General features: G+C 42.0%; 1 protein-coding gene and 1 long non-coding RNA gene across 3 annotated transcripts in view; one reads left to right on the top strand and one right to left on the bottom strand.

Annotated features, from left to right (window-relative positions):
• Window positions 1-16,337, bottom strand: part of lrrk1 (leucine-rich repeat kinase 1) — a 124,412-nt gene extending 108,075 nt beyond the window's left edge. For both annotated transcript variants that reach the window (XM_049561456.1, XM_049561464.1), the window contains exons 1-2: window positions 16,199-16,337; window positions 8,388-8,521 (exon numbers count right to left, since the gene is read on the bottom strand). In XM_049561456.1, the coding sequence (XP_049417413.1) occupies window positions 8,388-8,457 (70 nt within the window). In that variant the 5' untranslated portion in view covers window positions 8,458-8,521; window positions 16,199-16,337. The remainder of the gene's footprint in view (window positions 1-8,387; window positions 8,522-16,198) is intronic.
• A 1,222-nt stretch (window positions 16,338-17,559) lies between these two features.
• LOC125879973 (uncharacterized) overlaps window positions 17,560-19,935 on the top strand; it is a 119,020-nt gene continuing 116,644 nt past the window's right edge. The window contains exon 1 of the long non-coding RNA XR_007447995.1: window positions 17,560-19,487. This is a non-coding gene — a long non-coding RNA (uncharacterized LOC125879973). The remainder of the gene's footprint in view (window positions 19,488-19,935) is intronic.

Raw genomic sequence — 19,935 nt, 5'->3', positions numbered from 1 at the left:
AAAATGAAAGGATGTTTTGCTGCCTCTCACAGCAGCTGGAGTCTGAGAAAAAATAACTTCATTCACTGGGCCGACTGCCGGCAACTTTTAAGGTGGAACGTTTACTTGTGAGGTTACTTAATGCATGAGTTGATGACGTGAATCCATCAGCACACCTTAAATTTCAATACGACAATTTCGACCATTCCATTAGTTTTTACTGTCTCGTTCAATGACACACACTTTTATTGAGTGCATCTTCGAGCATTTAAAAAAATATGTATGAATTTCGACCAGATTATGTGAACTGCATATATTCTAATCCTCACGTGTCGTTCCTGTGGGCTACAGCAACACTAAACCCCTGAGCTTGCCTGAGAAGGACTAAATGCACAAAGCTGCTATTTTTAAATATCCCATGGAGAGAGACTCTCACTGCAGCCTGTTCTATTTTGTTCTGAAAATGTGGGCGTGCAGCCTCGTTCTGTGGACGATAAACCAGGTGCAGACTTCCATCTGTGTCACCGCTGATGAGGAAATGCAGCGAGTGACAACAATCCTGCCCACTTTTAGGGGCATTTTTTGCGGTGGAAACACTAAACTGACCTAGGGTCTAGGTACCATGTCTGAAGGGTTACTTTTGGTTCCAAATGTACGTACCATTAGCGCGTTTTAGATAGGAATTGTGCAAATTTGCAGGAAAGCCCAATCAGTCTTTTTTCAGCATTGGCAGTATAAAAACAAAATCGGGGAGTGCAGCAAAATGCCGCCTACCTACTTTTGTTTATACAGAATGTGCCTTTTTCGGGGCAATGGGGGGCGTGAGCAAGTAACAAAACGTGTAGCTCAGCGTGTGACGTAAACAGTGACGTGGGAGGGAAGCCGCGGCTGGTCAGTCCTTCGGCGATTCTCTCATAAGTCGGCCCGTCCTTCACCGTCCCCGTCATCTGACGGTTAATGGCCTCTTCGTTTGCGAGGACAAGAAGGGCGCACAATTCCTTGTCTCCCCAGTTGCTCATCTTTTGTCAGGTTTGCGTTTCCCTCTTGCTACTAGCTGCTCATTCCTGCTATCAGCTGTTTCCTGTTTATCCACCGCCAGTGGGTCGCATGTGCAGCGTCATCAACAGCCCTCCTGTTGCGGAAGACTGCCTCGGTCTGTTTAAACTAAAAGAGTTCAGCCAATATGTCTATCCTACGAGGCGGAAAATTGGGCGCCTCGGATCAACTCGCCAATCCGCCTCTGTGTGTCTAAACGCTCGCAGCTTGCCGGCAAAACAGCCCAACATTCGAGAAAAATCTGGCAGTGTAAAAGGGGCCTTAGATTGTAGTGACGCCTCACAGACAGTCTGTCACTCAAAGCAGAACTGTCCTCACCTATGCATAACTTTAAGCCTTTATAAAATGTAAACCTGAGAGTTATTTAAAACTTCACTCCCCATACAGCTGTCATGAATGTTGAAATAAGCTTTAGAGACTGAAACCATTTTATGTACCAGGCTGTAAACATGCTGTAAAGTTGGACATTTTAACCTTGGGGTCGATGGGGACTGACTCACTCTTAAAGACAGCCTCAAGTGGCCGTTCAAAGAACTGCAGTTTTTGGCACTTCAGCACCGGCAGTTGCCACTTGAGCCAAATGCAAATGACATCTGTGCAGTTTGGCCAAATTCTAAATTCTAAACAAATCACCACCACTTACCCCTACCTCATCCAAAAGCACCTGTCGGACCTGCCCTCACAGCCGAGCTGCGCTTCCTTCTTCCATTGTAAACAAATCTGTAACTATTGTCTTGTGTTGTTCCTTCACATAAGTAAGACTGTGGAGGTGTAAAAAGAAAACAGGCTACACAAATTAAACCATGGGATATACATGAGGGGGTCCTCAGTGTATTCTCCATCTTGTAAACGGTCCTTGCCTGAAAAATAATTAAGAACCTCTGCTTTAAACGCTGGCTGAATGCATCTGAATGTGGTGCAGGATGATAAATACATGCAGGACTCTGTTTAGAAAAGCAGCACCAATAAAAAAAGAAGATGCTTTATGTCGTCACTGTTTTGATTCTGACTGAAGAACCTTTGTTGCACGAAACTCCCCCTCACTCTCACTCAGTGTTTCCTGCCTGTCTCGATTGTATAAAGGCAAAACTCCACAAAAATAAGCTTTAAAGAAAGAGCAGGAATAAATCCGGCCTGAGGGATTATGGAGCCTTAAGGAGTTTAAGAAGCTGCTAAACCACCTAATAGAATTTCATTCAGAGACCTTTAGCTCTCCACAGCTCCCTACATGCTCATTCAGGAGCATTTCTATTGGAAAAAAGTCTGTCAGGCTTAAAGGAGTGATCAGTATTGTACAAAATGAATATCGGATAACAGCACGGCTCCATGAAAGCTGCTGATCAGTATCAGTGTGAAGCTTTCAGGGGAATTTCCACCTCGACACCAAACATTAATCCACTGTTTCACTTTCCCTCTGTCGCTGCTGGACCACAAGAAGGAAGCAGCTTCACACGTACTGTGGACAGGATTCAGTCCTAACAGGCAAAACACAACAAGACAAACTGAATCATCCAAAACACTCTACTGTACACACAAAAAGACACTACCTGCAGCTGGTGAACTGAAAGCAGGTGTGTTTTTCCCTTCAGTGTGATGGACAGGAGACTCTGCTGCAGGTCACTTACAGCCAGTGCTCAATGGAATGACTCTGCACACGTGCTGGGATCAAATCAGTGGTGCCATGCTACCAATCAAGAGACTTAGGTCTCGATCACGCAGAAAGCATTTTAGGAGCTGGAAGCGACTTCCTGTAATTGTTTTTAATGAGAATAAAGCCTTTTGTTTGTTGTTTTTGCGTTGTGACACGCCACACGTTTCTGCGCTTTTGCCGGAGCGCTCTGAACTCCTCTAGTCCAAAAACTTCAACTTCAATGACGTATGGCACAGAAAAACGCCACACGTCATCTTCGCTTTTTTCCCATTGTCCAATCAGCTGATTTAAGAGGCGGGCCTTCTGTGATGGTCATGACAACAAGTTTGCAGTTGGTAAACAATGGAGGAGAGAATGGGTGGTAGTGGTTGCTGGATACCCAGAGCTATACGGCCTGATGATAGACAGCAGGTTATCAAACTGCCAAGTCATCCTAAAATACGCCTGTAAACGTCCATAATGGAGAAGAAGCTCCTGGACCAACTGGTGGCACTCCCCATGATCCAGCCTCTTTTTTAGGGTCTCATGTACCCACACAGATCTCTGTTTATCTGCTGACAGCCTCTCACCCTCAACCAGAGCCACAGACAGTACCCTCTGCCTCCAACAAGCGACTAATTACTGTGAAATAAATTAAAATAATAAATAACCTGTAAACTGATTACAGGGGAAGGTCAGTGTAAGAAGGTGATGGGGTGGTTGCCTGGCAACAATAAAAAGGCACAGCAGGCTTTTTTATTTACTAGTTCAATTATTTTTAAAAAGGCAGAGCAGCGTGCCTCGTGTTTTGTAACCTGCAAAACGCCTCTGTGTGAGCAGGGCCTTATACTGGTTATTTATTACCAAGACTGCTATTGTCCTACCTACTAGATCCGAAACTGGGGGTCCAGACCAAAGCCTTTTGAGGGGGTTGTGGGGCCTTCCTGATTTTAGAGGTCCAGTGTGTAGAATTTAGGGGAATATATTGACATGGGTTAGGGTTAGGGACATGAAACATAAGTACATTTTCTTTAGTGTGTTATCCCCTAAAAATAAGACTTGGAGTCTGCTCAAAATTCACCTAAATCACTTGTTTTACGCAAATGTCCTGCAGTTACTGTGTATCACTGTTTGTTATGGATTGAATATAATATGAAACTACCATAAAATATGTCACTTAGCCACGGGTCATTAGTGACTCAATGAAAGATAAGGGCTTCCTTGATGAAAAGGTTAGGAACCACTGACCCTAACATTTGTATCTGTGAGATATTCCTTGTTTAAAGGGAAATTTCGGTTTATTTCAACCTGTCTCCTATCGTCCTAAATTTGTTTCAAGTGACTAGTGACACAGAAATAATAGTTAAGTGCCCCGGCTGTATCTAGGCTAACGGCTAGCATGCTAACTATTATTTTTATGTCACTAGTCACTTGAAACAAATTTAGGACGATAGGAGACAGGTTGAAATAAACCTAAATTTCCCTTTAATAAACTCAGACAGTCGGCAGCTCGCCTGGCGACCCAGTGATCCTAAAGGCCAACAGACAGTCCCACCACAAGCTTCCTCTTTTTATGAAACACTGCAGTTAAGAAGGGATCACTTACACTGTGTAGTTCTATATCTCAGTTTAACTGCATATTGAGAGTATCTTCCCTGCTTTACCTTTTTACACTAATTTCTGACAGGGGACAAAGGCTGCTGAATTACTTTCTTCAAAGCCAGACTCCACTGAGAAATACACTGATTTAACATCACTGAACACAGGAGCTGCTCATCTACAACTGCCTCCACCATTTTTGTGTGTGTGTGTGTGTGTGTGTGTGTTATTGTGTGACTTTGGCTTTTCAACGGGTTATCTCTAATTCACCAAATTCACACAATAACACAAACTGGTCAAGGCAGCAGTAGACCAGCAGCTCCTGTTTTCAGCGAGCCAAAATTACTGTTTTTGTCAGTGGAGTCTGGCTTTGACGAGCGCATAGATGGGAAACTAAAGCTGTTACCTGCTTCCCTGTTCGAACGGGCTGTCTGACAGCAAGGTTAAGCTGTAGAAATACTCTCAATATATCGTACACCTCAACTTCTATTGGTTGTTTTAGGTGGGACTTCTTTTAAGAGGCTAAAATATATTCACAGTAGTACATTGCTGAGCTTCCATTTCAGCTCTTCTGCTGCTTTTTTTACGGTAATACACTGACTATGGATGAGCACCTCATATGACCTCACTTCAAAAAATCTGAACTATCCCTTTATTTATGCTCTGTCTCTGTGATACAGCATGTTAGTGGGATCAAATCACAGTGACAGGAGCAAAGTTAAGCAGACACAGCCATAACTGCTCCTATAACTTTGTCTCAACACAGTTATGATGGTTTGCTGTAAAGTAATTTATGTTAATATCCTTTTGATTTTAAAAATTCAGACTACTGTTACATGAAATCCTTCTGGTGCACATAAGGCTCTCCTCTGACCTGATCAGTGGATAAATTCCTGCTATTTCCCTTTAAAATGTGACATTTATAATTGAAGCTGTTAAAGGCATCTTAAGAAAGATTTAAACAACATTCAAACCCCACAAAAATCCTCCCTTAAAACCCCAGTGTAATCCATGCATGCGTACTTGAGTGAGATGTGTTCAGACATCAGAATCAGGTTAATGCATCCTCATAAACACCCAGTGCTGCATTAATGAGCTCTACAGTATGGAAGTCATCAGATCCATCACAACTCTGCAGACAACACTGAGATCTGATCTGATGTCAGTACACTGATCGCAGAGTCAGAGCTCAGCGCTCAGTAGCTTTGAGGCTCAGTCAGCCCGACATGTGCAGCATATAAACAAGCCTCAGTCAGCGCTGGGCTCTGTCGTCTGCTCCTCTCTCCCACTAACCTGCTCATAGCGAAGCAGCGTCTCCTCCTCTTCCTCCTGCCTCTATCACATCTAAAGCTGAGCGCTTTCTTTTCATGGCTTCCCCTCAGCTGCTGTGTGGTTTCTACCCAGCTGTGTTCCCTGGATGATCTGCCTCCTCTCTAACCCTGTGACAGGCTGAACGGGGTGGGAGGACGGGGGGGGCAGGGAGGGAGAGGTATTGAACAGGAGGAGGGGGAAGCAGGGAGGGGGAGCGGGGAGTGATGCTCCTTTGTTTAAAAGCCACGCCAGCCTCTGAGCTTCCTGCATCTGTCTCCCTCACACTGCCTCTGCTCTGATCTGCTGTTATCTTACACTGACCAGCCAAACCTTTGACAGCACTCAGCTCAAAGTCCCGATACATTTTATACCTCCTGCGAATATAATCACATTAATCACGTTTCCACATGTATCTTGTATCTACTGTTAACCCTCCTATTGTCTTCAGGTCAATTTGACCTTGTAGGACAAAAGTTGCGTAGTTCACGGGAAGAAGGTTAAGAGCTTGTTTTCTAATCTTGAAAAGCAGAGTTTGTCACATGTTTGTCCTGGGCTGAAAAACTGGACCCCAATGAATGATTAGAGGAAAGTGCAATCAAACACTGAGTGAAGAAGTTACTGCAAGGGATTAAATCCTAAGATCATATCAGGAGTGAACAAATATTGGTTAAATTGTGTGCAGAACTGAAATGGTGTGAAGAGTGTATGGCTGTCAACCCTCAGTTTTGCACTCACACCCAATTTATGTAATTCCAAGACTGTTTGCGGACCTTAGTATGCAGAAATATTTAAATACACCATTTTGAAAAATGGCTGTATTCCTTTATCCCTCGCCTAAATTTAGTGCAACTCTGGAGCGTTATTTGGCCCCCTTTCCGACAAGATAGCATAACATGGTTAGTACCAATGGATGCCTCAGGCCCTCTAGTTTGATATGATACCTGTGTCTTCACTGTAGCTTTAAACCTTAGCCTGATACAGCCGTTTTTATTTGCCAAGTTACTCCGCCTCACTCCACACCTTCAGCTCTGCCTGTCAGTAGGGCTGCAACGATTAGTCGACTAATCGATGACTAATCGATTATTCAAATAATTGGTGACTATTTTAGTAGTCGACTAATCGGTTTGGGTCGTTTTTCATTGAAAAGTACTGTAAAAGTACCCCAAAATACTCTTATTGCAGCTTCTTACGTTCAAATATTGGCAGCTTTACACACTCTCCCATGACGGTGAACTAAAACCCTTTGGCGTGAGTACGAAACAAGACATTAGATGACATAATTTTGGGGTTTGGGAAAGACAGACTGACATTTTTCAACATTTTAACACATTTTTCGATAAAATGATTAGTCGACTAATGGAAGAAATAATCGACAGATTAGTCGACAATGAAAATAATCGTTAGTTGCAGCCCTTCCTGTCATACCTGCTGCTTCTTCACTTTCTTTTGCCAGACCTTTGTCCGTTGCCTCTCTGCTGCTTTCATTTTCTTGTTGGTACTCTGACATTTCCCTGAGTGGTCTGTGTTTTTCAATGAGGCATTCTGACTTAGCTAATCAGGCAACAGTCCACCTCACATGTTTATATTAGCAGCACTTGTGAGTTCTCCGCATCATGCACCTGACTCATGTCAGTTGGGCCGTACCATGTCACAATACCTGCAGGGGGGGCATCAGATAGCACCTTGAGATGTGTTTTAAGTATAAAATTACATTTATGTATTGTGTAAATACATAGAATTTGTCAGTGATTTAAGTCATAAGTAAAAAGTTGTAATTAATCCCATTTAAGGGTCAGTCATAGACCTTTTCATGCCCCCCCTTTGGCCTTGGGCTGGGGTCATCTGTACCCTTTGACCTCCCTGACGGCAGGCCTGGACACTAGATATCAAACAAAAGCCAGACACAGTATTGTATTATGTTTCTGTGAGCTGTTAATTCACCACTTCTAAGCAGAAGGCTGAAGATAACATTATCTCGGAGCCTGACTGGCCAAAACCTCCATCTCCTTCAGACTCACCCTGGTCTGGGTCTGACTGCCTACAGAGCAGAGCAGTGTCAAAGCAAGAATCGCTGACTCTGCAGCTAAATCTAGGGACCAAAATGTCCCTACACATACACTGACAGAAAAACAAAACAACAAAAAACAGACCGCTTCACTTGAAGGAATATCAGTCGCCTGAAGGGTCACCAACTGATGATTTGATCCATCAGCTTTCAGGAGGCAGACCTGAGTAAGACTCATGATTTTATTCTGACATCAAAATTTGTCTATAACAGTGAACTTGTGTGAAAAGTTGTGCACCATGTTTCACTGTCAAACTCAACATCAACCAGCACAAGACCTGTCCCCACCTCTGACAGAGACAGGAAGTTAAAGTATAACAGCAGATCACAGCAGCTTCCTTGTTGCTGGGAAGAAAAGGTGGACAGTCAACCTACTATAATCTAATCTACCACAGTCCCTCATCTCCTGCTGTCATCCTCCATCATCTATCATTAACTCTGCTCTCATCTAGCACACAGCTGAACTACAATCTACTGTAATGTGGTACAGAAGCTTTGTGTGTGTGTGTGTGTAATGTGGGAGTGAAACTTTCTCAGTCTGGTTCATACGTACAGTTTGACAGCAGCAGATACAGCGTGCGGCTCTAAAACAATCACACTTTCACTTCTCTTTTTGCTAAATTTAAGTGCCGCTGCGATGCCTCCACACATCGACACATTTCAGTTTGCAGTCAGACCCCTCATGAACCTGCCTGATGCTTCTCACACAGACAGAGACAAGGCCGTGTAGAAGGATAGATCACTTACTGCTTTGTGGCTCCATGCTGCTGGGAGTGTCTGCAGAGTCCTGGGGAAGGCCAACGGACCAGTAGGACATTCCTACTGGAGGTACTGGTTAATCACTATCAGAGCAGAGAGGAGGCCTGGATTCAGCTGTCACCCTGCACACACACGGACAAAGCAGCAGTGATGAAGTAAAGCAACACTAAAACAGTTTCTACCCATTAAACAGACACAGTTTAGCTGTACGGCCCAAATGAGACCATATTTATTTAAAAACTATGACTATTTTAAATGCATTTTGAAAATGATGCAGGCCAACAAACACCATCACAAACTATGAGTGTTGATACATTACCTGCAACAAGCCTGCACAACCCTCTAAATGTGCTATTATAAAAATAGAAAATGTAACCAAGACCCTCCGAAGCAGCACATGTATTTCATCGAGGCAGGTGAGCAGCCCAAACCACAACCAAGAGCTGCTGTAGGCCTCCTCGGCACCGCGCCGGACTGGCTGCTAATGGTTGATCTGGTCAGGCAACTCAAGTTCCCAGCACACATCACAGTGACATTTTTGCGACCTGACATCATTCTGTCAGAGGCCACTAAACAACTTGCCCTGATGGAGCTGACGGGAAGAGGAAGAGTCATTTGAAAGGAAGAATGCAAGTACCAGGAGCTGGTGGAGCAGTGGCAGGGCAGGGTTGGAGAGCACACTGCCACCCTGCAGAAGTAGGCTGAAGGGGATTTGCCGGTTGGTCTCTCTTTCGAACCAACACCCAGATGTGAATGAGTGGGCTGATGAAGAAAAAAGTCACCAGGGCTATGACACGTACAGCAGAGAGAGCCTCCATGTTGCGTTGGATAAAGAGGGGCGATCCATGGGCTAATGGTGCTGAGACACAAGTCAGGGCTTGGTCAACCCTGGCTGGGTCTCCTGTGAGGGTGTATGATGTTGCGAGACCTGAAACACCCGATGAACCCAGGATACATCACTGATGATGCGTCCCAGCGTCTGTAGGATGTATCATTCACCATTTTTAAAATATTCTGCATCAAACTACACTGTAGTGCACAGTCATTAAATAAATGTACTGGACTCAGGGAAAAATAGCAAAGCCGTTCTTCAATACACAATATTGTTAAATCTTTCTTTTTTCTCTGAGAAAGAAGAAATTTTAACTTGAACAGGTTCCTTCCTCTGGCCACTGAGCACTGCACTATACTGTGTGTACTAACTGAACTATTTTTAAAGAAACATCACACCAAGGGAACTCAGCAATTCAATATTACACCTCCACAAAAGGAAACAACATGGGGCTGACATATAATTCATAATCTGTCATGCAGTTGTCTCAATAATGTAGATTTTTACTATATGACTGTTATTTTTTGTTTATGCTAGAGCTGTACCGACACCGATACCAGTATCGGAAATGCCTCTGATACTGCCTAAAATGCGGTATCGGGTATCGGTGAGTACAGCCTATGACCAATTCCGATACCACGTAATGCCTCACGTCATTACGCGTACGCACGCTACAGGCAAAGGAAACAGAAACGGAGCGAAGTTTAAAAAGCATTCTACTGTAGCCTTTAAAATGTTTTTACCAAATTGTGCGGCTGCACTTTAACCTGTGTCTTGATCTGTGTCAACACTGGATAATAATAATAATAATAAAAAGCATTTATTCTACTATTATGTATTTATTTCTTAATATTCTACATAGAGTTTTAGGAGTTGAGACATACAACAATTCATATCCGATCCATTTTTATTTTACGTTCGGTATCGGATCGGTACTCGGTATTGGCAGATCCCTAAGGTTCAGGGATCAGAATCTGTATCGGGAAGGAAAAGTGGTATCGGTACATCTCTAATTTATACCTACACCAAGGATATTTCAGAATGTATATTTTGTCCTTCCTATTTCATTATTATAGCTCTCATTAATACTGTATTTTATTTTATTACATTATATTTTTGTACTCTGTACTCAGGTCTCACTTGTAAATGAGATCTTGATCTCAGTGTGACTTCCTGATAACATATAGTCTATGCATTCTGACGTCCTGAGTATGTGTTAAGACCTCACACTTCCCTTCATGTAATGTGTGTTTTCTTCTCTTAAAGTTTCATATTTAAAATTTAGGACACAAATTATATAAAAATATCTAACATTTTAGTTTTTTCTTTTTAATAAAACTGAAGAAAAAAATCTATAATCCTGTTTTGTCTTTGTCATTATGGGTGTTGAGTGTAGACCGATGATAGAAATATGAATTTAAAAGATTTTAGCATAAAGCTGCAACATAACGTGAAAAACACAGCTTTCTGAATGAAAGCTATCTACTCATTTAATTAAGATTTTGCATAGATAGACTGTCATATAATTGCATTTATATACATTTAACTTCATTTGATTGAAATGTAATTTTCTATTTCACTTATAATCTAATTTAATTTAACCTTTAATCTAATTTAATTCAAATTTTATTACACTTTTCATGTTATTTCAAACACTTAACAGTCCAGACAAAACCCAAAGGCAAAATGGAAAAGCAACAAGCAATATGTTCAGTGTCAGGGTTGAATCTTGTTTTAGTGGAGAATGTAAATGTAAGCATGTAGACCTGTGCTTTTTTATTTTTAATTTAATCATGTACTTTGTGATCTTTAATTAATTTATCTATTTTTATTTAATCATGAACTTTGTGATTTTTAATTTATCTATTTTTATTTAATCGTGAACTTTGTGATTTTTATTTATTTGTTTGTTCAATTGTTTTAATTATTTTTTATTTTAATCATGTACTCTGTGATTTTATTTTTATTTTTTTATTTAATCATGTAGTTTGTGATTTTTGATTTAATTTATTTTCTTTTTTTTAAAGATATTTTTTCGGGCATTTTTAAGCCTTTAATCGATAGGACAGATGAGCGGGAGAGAGAGAGGGAGTGACACGCAGCAAAGGGCCATAGGCTGGAGTCGAACCCGGGCCGCTGCAGCAACAGCCTTGTACATGGGGTGCCTGCTCTACCACTAAGCCACCGGCACCCCTTAATTTATTTTCTTAATGTTTTTATTTAATCACGTACTTTGTGATTTTGTGTTTATTTTTAATTCTTTTTTAAGTAGTTGGAAAAACTTAACACCTTCATCACTAACTCTCCAAAATGCCATGCTATATTTGAATAAACATGGTAAGCCATAAATCTAGGTCAGCACACCCTCGAGCTGCAGAGACTCTCAGACATCCAGTGAAGCTGCAGAGGAAGGGCCCTTAAAACTCTTCAGCAGGTCCTCCCTGCTGCTGCTGCTGCTGCTGCTGCTGCGTGTTTCCTGGAGGATCTGACTCAGAGTGAGCAAAGATGCTACGACAGTGTCTCAACTCTGAATTCATCCTACACTAAACCACAACATGGAAACTGCAGCAAAACCTGGACACAAAAGCTGCTTATGCTGCTAATGGTGTCCACAGATACCACTGATATGTTAGATTTGCAAAATATCGACATTTCAAAGGTGATGTAGTATATGAGCTGACTGTCACTGGGAGGTGGAGGATGGCGTGTCACCTGGCAACACTCCTGCCAAGCTGCAGACTACTGTTCAAGCCAATAACAATAAAGCGGTTGTTTTTAGTGAGTCATTGCTGTTTTAACATCGGGGATAGTGCCTCGATATGTGGTTGTTTTTCACCGCTTTTCCAGCGAGGACTTTTCCCCCAAAACATGATCTCTTCTGCACCATAACTAAGTGCTTTTTGTGCCTACATCAAACCACACATGAATCACAGCCCTGTTGGTCCAGTTTGGAAACCTCAGAATTGCATCTCTGCTTTTTGCAGATGATGTGGTTCTGTTGACCTCATCACACCGTGACCTCCAGCATGCACTGGGGCGGTTTGCAGCCGAGTGTGAAGCGGTCGCGATGAGAATCAGCACCTCCAAGTCTGAGGCCGTGATCCTCTGCTGGAAACCAGTGGATTGTCCCCTCTGGGCTGGGAGAGAGTTGCTGCCTCAAGCAAGAGAGCTCAAGTATCTGGGAGTCTTGCTCACCAGTGAGGTTTGAATGGAGCATGAAATGGATCACAGCTGCAGCGATGCAGGTGAAAGGGACGTCTGGGGTGCTTTGCTCAGACTGCTGCCCCCGCGACCCGGCCCAGGATAAGCGGATGAAAATGGATGAATGACAGTCATGAAGTTTCAATGTGTCCCCTACATAATAACATACAAATGTATAGTTTCCATTGCAGAAATATACAATGCTAACACATTTTCTGAAGACTGAGCTGCAGTGAGTGCTCAGCTACAGACCTAAGCTCAGCCAATACACTCTGCAAATGCCCCCCAAAAAGAGCGAGTGCATGTTGGGAATTGTATCAGAGTTATACAGAGTTATATAGAGTTTACAACATTTTTTAACATGTTTATCGCAGCCATGAGATCCTCACTGGTAGGAGAAAGGGTGCTAGTAGCATTACCTTTAGCTTTGCCTGAGACAACTAGTATAGTTGAGGTCTCGTCAGAAATTTCCTCTCAGGGGCACTTTTCTTGTTTCTTTCCTTTGTCTGGTTTTGTCACATTGTATAGAATTTCACAGCTCACTTCAAAATCACAAATTAGGAATTAAAGCCACAGTGTGTAGGAATTTCTCCCATCTAACGTTGAAATCATATATTGCATTCAAACAGATAGCACGCTCTAGTGCCTCACTGTTTCAAACGCGTATTGCAACAACAGCAGCTGCTGTGCACCAAAAAGCTTTGATAACATTGATGAAACCATGTCATCCAATACTTCATGGAGTATTCATTCAGGCTCCTTTACAGACGCACACGACGCAAGTTGACAAACCCCCTCCTCACCATGCTGGCTGTGTGTTCAAAGTAGGACTGTTGGAGTTGGGTGTAAATGGAAACAAACCAATCACGTCTTGTCTTTTGACAACTGACAAGTGGCTCAACCTGTCACACCTCATCCCTCTCCTTGCATCACTGTGCCGCTGACAGCTGTTAGCGGTGTCGCTACTACCCCGGCACTACTGCAGCATAACAAAGTCCCACTCTTTGAGCATAATGCAGGATCATGCATATGCAGCATCACGGGAGACGGAATCCTTATCGCCAAGAAAACACAAAAGGAATTCAAGAAACGAGGGTCAACATCGGGGTAGCCTTTCCCAGGTGGAGAGAGCTGCTGAAGGAGAAAGGTAACGCCAGGCCAGTGCTGCTGTTAGCTGGGAAACGGCTAACAGCTAACAGCTAACAGCTAACAGCGGCGCAGTGATGCAAGGAGAGGGATGAGGTGTGTGAGGTTGAGCCACTTGTCGCTGTTAGCTGTGAGCCGTTTCCCCGCTAACAGCGGCGCTGTCCTGTGATTGCATTACCTTTCTCCGGCACCGGCACTTGTGACTAGCCTGCTTGCTGCTGCTTTTCGTCACTCTACCTGCAGGCGGAAACCGGAAACCAACAAGTGAAAACGCAAAAGGCGATTCCATATTTCTCAAGCATGTCCTTGTATGCACCTGTATTTTCAAGATGGCGCACGTACATGATGAGACACCGGTCGCAATGTATATGTAAATGGGAATTTCGGAGCTTATGGACATACTTAGATACGCTGATGGAGGTAAATACACATGTGCTAGGACACACTTTTGACTGCAAAATTTGTTTGTCTCAAAGAACAACTGAAATTGTTACACATAGTGCCTTTAAAGGTCTTTAGGGTCAGGTAAAAAGTGAAGTCAAGATGGAGCTCCCCAAAACCACATCTACTCCATGACAGGAACCATGATATCCAGATGTCAACATGGTTCAGATGTCCCTCTCCACAGCAACACTTTCCAGATCCTCCTGGAGGACTGCGAGGCGTTCCCAGGCCAGATGAGATATGTAATCCCTCCAGTGTGTTCTGGGTCTGCCCAGGGGCCTCCTACCAGTGGGACGTACTCAGAACACCTCTAACTGGAGGCATCCTGATCAGATGTTGAACCACCTCAACCGACCCCTTTCAACATGAAGGAGCAGCGGCTCTACTCTGAGCTCCTCACCCTGTCTCTAAGGCTGAGCCCAGACACCCTACGGAGGAAACTCCATTTAGGCTGCTTGTATCCGCGACCTTATTGTTTTAGTCACTGCCCAGAGCTCATGACCATGGGTGAGGGTTGGGATGCAGATGGACCAGTAAATCAAAAGCTTTGCCTTCCTCCTCACCACGACCAACTGGCGCAGCGCCCGTATCACTGCAGGTGCTGCACCAAACCGCCTGATCCATCTCACACCTTCAGCTTCAACCTTATTCAGAACTAGGAAATATGACCACGTTACTCCAGTTCTTAAATCCTTACCCTACCTACCTGTCACTCAGAGAACTGATCTTAAAATCTGGCTGCTTGTGTATAAATCACTCTGTGGCTCAGCGCTCAAATATGTCTCTGACATGCTTGCGACATATGAACCTTCTAGGACTCTGCAGACATCTGGGGCTGGCCTATCCACCATCCCAAGAGTCAGAACAAAACTTGGTGAGGCAGCGCTTTGTTACCATGCAGCACAAACCTGGAAAAACCTCCCAGGAGATGTTAGACAGCCCCGACTCTGAACACTTCTAAATCAAAGCTAAAAACGTAAATCATTTAGTAATTAATTTGACATGTTATATCCTTTATCTTTACTGTTTTATTGTAAATCTATATCCTGTATTATGTTTTATGTTTTATTGCTGTGTAAAGCAGTTTGAATTGCCCTGCTGTATAAAATGTGCTGTATAAATAAAGCTGCCGTGCCTCACACACCAGTATAGAGTGCAACTGAAACATGAAGCCATAATAGCTCTCTCCTTAATGCCAGAAAAACATTGATTTAACATCGCTGAACAGAGAGGCTGCCTCAACCTTTTCTTTGGTTGATGCTACTGAGTGACTTTGGCACACAAAATTTCTGTTTTTGTCAATGGAGTCTGGTGTCTTTGACAGATGAGGAACTGAAGCCATTAACTGCTTTCCTGTCTGTACAAGCTGTCTGACAGAAAGGTAAAGCCCCGCAGAAACTGCCAACACAGCCTACACTTAGACTGATATATTAATTTTTACAATATGTTTAGCTGCAGCCCCCCCGTCCACAGCAGTACATTGCTTATCATCCATGTCAGACTCCAGCCTGCTTCTCCAAACTGGGGGCACACTGACTGACATGTTCTGCATGCAACACACTGGCTATGGATAAGTACCTCGTTTAACCCCGCTTCAAAAAATCTGAACTGTTCCTTTAAGTGGGAAGTTAAATCTTCATCATCTGTGTCATCCTCACACTGCAGCAGGTGTGTATAGCCATGAGGAGGAGGCATGACAACACAGTGTCTGTGGAGGAGCTCTGCTTGTGAACACATTGGAGTCACTGAGTCAGAGACAACTCCTTTAACTGATGTTTGCTAATACAAGAGTCCCTTTATTATTAAGGCTCAAACAGGAGGCTGTAGAGGGGTCTGTTAAGCGTGTGCAGCAGGTTGAAACCTACTTTAAAGCCTGAAATATTCCTAAAATTACTGCCTCTTTCTGCATTATAATAATACCGAATTTAAAAGTACTTCATGAGAGTATGGAAAATATGTTTGATTATAGTTCACAGAGTAAGTTATTAAAACAGGAGGAAAATATGTGTTAAATTAGCAGATTTTTCAACAGCGTTTGGTTTGTTTTTCCTCTGATGACAGGGGCGCGTGAAGCAGCCCTGATGGAGCTAACTTGGTGACTTTTAAGACTCCCAGTTGAAGCTAAAACATCAGACTCAAACTTTAATGACGCCACAGTGACAATAAAACTACTCACCACATGTCTGAGGACTCCTCTCAGCATGGCGACGCACTTTTACAGCTCCGAGTCGTTCACAGCGGCTGCACAGATTTCTGTTTGACACTGACGCTTCTCTGGACTTCCTGATTCCACGATGCAAACTTTCCAATCCACGCACACTGTGTCAAGTCCAGGTCAAGCCAGACTGGAACACGGAGTCATTTCCGGTGAGGGGTTTCAAAATAATGCCCAGCCGTTGGCGTCATTAAAACACACCCAGATAAATTTTTCAAAATAAAACAACAGTAATTCAGCAGCGAGAATATAAAATAAAGATAGATGGTGTTATATATTTCAGTTAATGATAAACCAGGCCCGACATTATTAAAAACAGAGAAATTCACATGTTGCTACTTCATAGGCCTTTACTTGAATTTGTGATTTACGGTGTCACAATTTTGTAATTTTATGATTTATGGTTTTACTAATAACTATGTTTTTTTTAAACTACTGGTTTTACTGATATTAAACTGTGATTGCTTCTGTGGACTTATCTTTTGTTTTAATTGTATTCAAATGTCCTTTTATATTGAATTGTCTTGTTGGCCTGTTTTCTGTTTATTCTGTCTACTTTTATGTGAGGCATAATTCCCTTGTTGTAAAGCACTTCTGGCTGCATATCCTTGAAATGCGCTAAACTATTATTATTATTATTATTATCATCATTATTATTATTATTAGAATATAACCCCCAACCCACCCACCTAAGGTGACATTGTAGACTTTGTGCAATAACTGTTGTGTTTGGCTGTTTTTATTGTTTTAACTTACTATTTATCATATATCTTAAAAATATATGAATGTGTGTGTTGGTGCATGTGTACATATTTATATGCTGCTAACTGTATTGCTCCAACAAAGTTTCATGAATAACATACAATTATAATAAAGGATCTATCTATGCATCCATCTATTATCATTATTATTATGTTTTCTTTTAAGAGGGACACTTAACCTTTTAACTAGTTTAACAGATATCACCATGAAACTTCCAAAGTTGATTAGTGACATTAAGAAAATTATTTTTAGTATTTAAAGTTTTCAGAAATTTCAGGTTTTAATATGCAAATTAGTCATTATCTACTGAAATATGGACTTTCTACATACATCTCCAGAACAGAAATCTGAACTAAAATAAACAGTAGTTTATTATGGAAGCAAAATAGCCCAAAAACTCAAAATTAATCAGTGCATTAAAAAAAAGTCTTGTCTTACCAGTTCCACAGTAAAAATATTGAGCATTTATTTTTTTACAAACAAGAACATCAGCTAGGCCTAATGAGAATTATTTGCTTTTTTATGCCTTCTACTTTTTTCTTACTCCAATGCTATCCACATACTCTCCACTCCAACATATCCAGCGATTATCTTGCACAGGGGTGTAAAACATGTGGCCTGTGGGCCAGAATCCGCCCACCAAAGGGTCCAATTTGGCCCACTACATGACTGGACTAAGAGGTGCCAGGTTTCAGGAGCAAGTTTAACAATGTGTTGCCTACTTTGTGTAAAACTCTGCCTCAAAGGCTTTTCCACCATGACCAGAATACAGATCTCTGATATAACAATAAATACTTACTGTGACCATGTTTAAAGACACTAAACATTGTGCAAAATATTGTCAATCAGCAGCTTCAGTCCAAAAGAATCTGTATCAGGAAATGTATGGATAAATGCATATGTCATAACAGAGAGAAGTCGACTGACTGAATGTGGAAAAACTGAGACATATTATTGAAATTGCACTTATTTTTCATGACATCTCAAGCTGTTCAACTGTTTTATAACAGGATGAACAGCTACAGAATGTACTTGTAATTCTTTACACCAAAAAAGGGAAAATATTGGAGCTGATGGTACTTATAGGTTATTGTGTGATGGTTTTATTGGTCCCGCCCGCTGGAGATCAAACAGTGCTATATGTGGCCCATGAACAACAAAGACTTTGAAACTCCTGCTGTAGCAGGTCCTAAATTGTGATAATCACTCACTAATAAACACAATAAGGTGACCAAGAGGTGGTACACTTACTGCAGACCGACCATTAGCATTAGATCTTTGTAGCATTTTCCCTTAATGAGCAATTTTTTAAATGTAAAAAGTCGGTTGCAGTTTTCTTGCCCCCCTCTGGGTGGTGCCCTTTGCAGCCACCTACATTGGTGTGAAAACACCCTCAACCAAGGTGTTGTACACTGGTAGTGGTGAACACAGTGTCAGCAGCTGATCCCCAGAAAGAACAACAGGTTCCTGAGTGTCTCTTTGATAATATTATAAATAGTAGTCCCTCTAAAGAAAACATGCCCTGTCATATCATATGCATATGTTCTTGTTCTTCACCTTTCCCAACAATCCTTTGGTTGCTGTGTGCAGAAACACATGCACTTGTTCAGCAACTTCACCAGGCTTATTGTATAAAAGAATGATGCATAAAGTACATTTCATTTTCTTTATTCAGAATTTCTATTTAAATACAAAACTAATGTGAGAAAAATGCAGAGACAGATGTGTTTCAATGTGTGATAATAAACTCTCACTCATGTTGGTAAAAAAAAGTTAAAGTTGACACTATCTGTTACAGTACTAACATGTTACTGGCAAGGTAAATATTACCTCATCTGGGACAGGAAACAGTTCCTTCCAACATCTGAAAGGGAAGGCACATTCTCCTCAGCAGAGAGAACATTCGTACTGATCACACCAGGTTTGAATCAGCGCTTGGAATTAGAAACATAAAGTATCTGCAAACATCAGCTACTCAACAGTTACAAAAATAAACAGTAGTTCTTGCTCAGACCTCCTCACATTGTCTACTGCAGGGAGAGTTGATGAGATTTTAATTGAACTCACATGAAAAATCATATTGTTGATTAATCACTATGTTTTGCACAGGTTTAAGACATGACGGGCAAATAAAAGGATCATCATAATGACTGGAGCATTTTTTCGAAAACTTTCCAGTTGAGGGACGTCGAACACAGCTGACAATCGATCAATGATCAACCACTATTTGTGCAGTAAAAAAGTTACTCATTGTGTTCTGTATGGGGGCCCATACAGACTGGGGCTGCCCTGGATTTCCCCCCTTAATTACTGTAGTAAAAATCACATACATACACCGGCCACTTTATTAGGTACACCTGTTCAACTGCTCTTTAACACAATAGTTAATCAGCCAATCACATGGCAGCAGCTCAAGACATTTAGTCATGTAGACATGGTGAAGACGAGCTGCTGAAGTTCAAACGGAGCATCAGAATGATGAAGAAAGGTGACTGAAGTGACTTCGAACGTGGCATGGTTGTTGGTGCCAGACGGGCTGGTCTGAGTCTTTACTGGGATTTTCAGCACAACCATCTCTAGGGTTTACAGAGGATGGTCCCAAAAAGAGAAAATATCCAGTGATCCAAAATGCCTTGTTGATGCCAGAGGTCAGAGGAGAATGGCCAGACTGGTTCAAGATGATAGAAAGGCAACAGGAAGTCAAATAAGCACTGGTTCCAACCAAGGTGTGCAGAAGAGCATCTCTGAAGCAACAACACCTTGTCCAACCTTGAAGCAGATGGGCTACAGCAGCAGAAGACCACACCAGGTGCCACTCCTGTCAGCTAACAACAGGAAACTGAGGCTACAATTCACACGGGTTTTCTCACCAAAACTGGACAATAGAAGATTGGAAAAACCACATTCAGATGGAAGCATGGATCCATCCTGCCTTG

Source organism: Epinephelus fuscoguttatus, linkage group LG2 (genome assembly GCF_011397635.1).
Source record: "Epinephelus fuscoguttatus linkage group LG2, E.fuscoguttatus.final_Chr_v1".
In the NCBI taxonomy this organism is placed as follows: Eukaryota; Metazoa; Chordata; class Actinopteri; order Perciformes; family Serranidae; genus Epinephelus; species Epinephelus fuscoguttatus.
The sequence above is the reverse complement of the archived record's forward strand: the minus strand, read 5'-3'. Positions and strand labels throughout refer to the sequence as shown.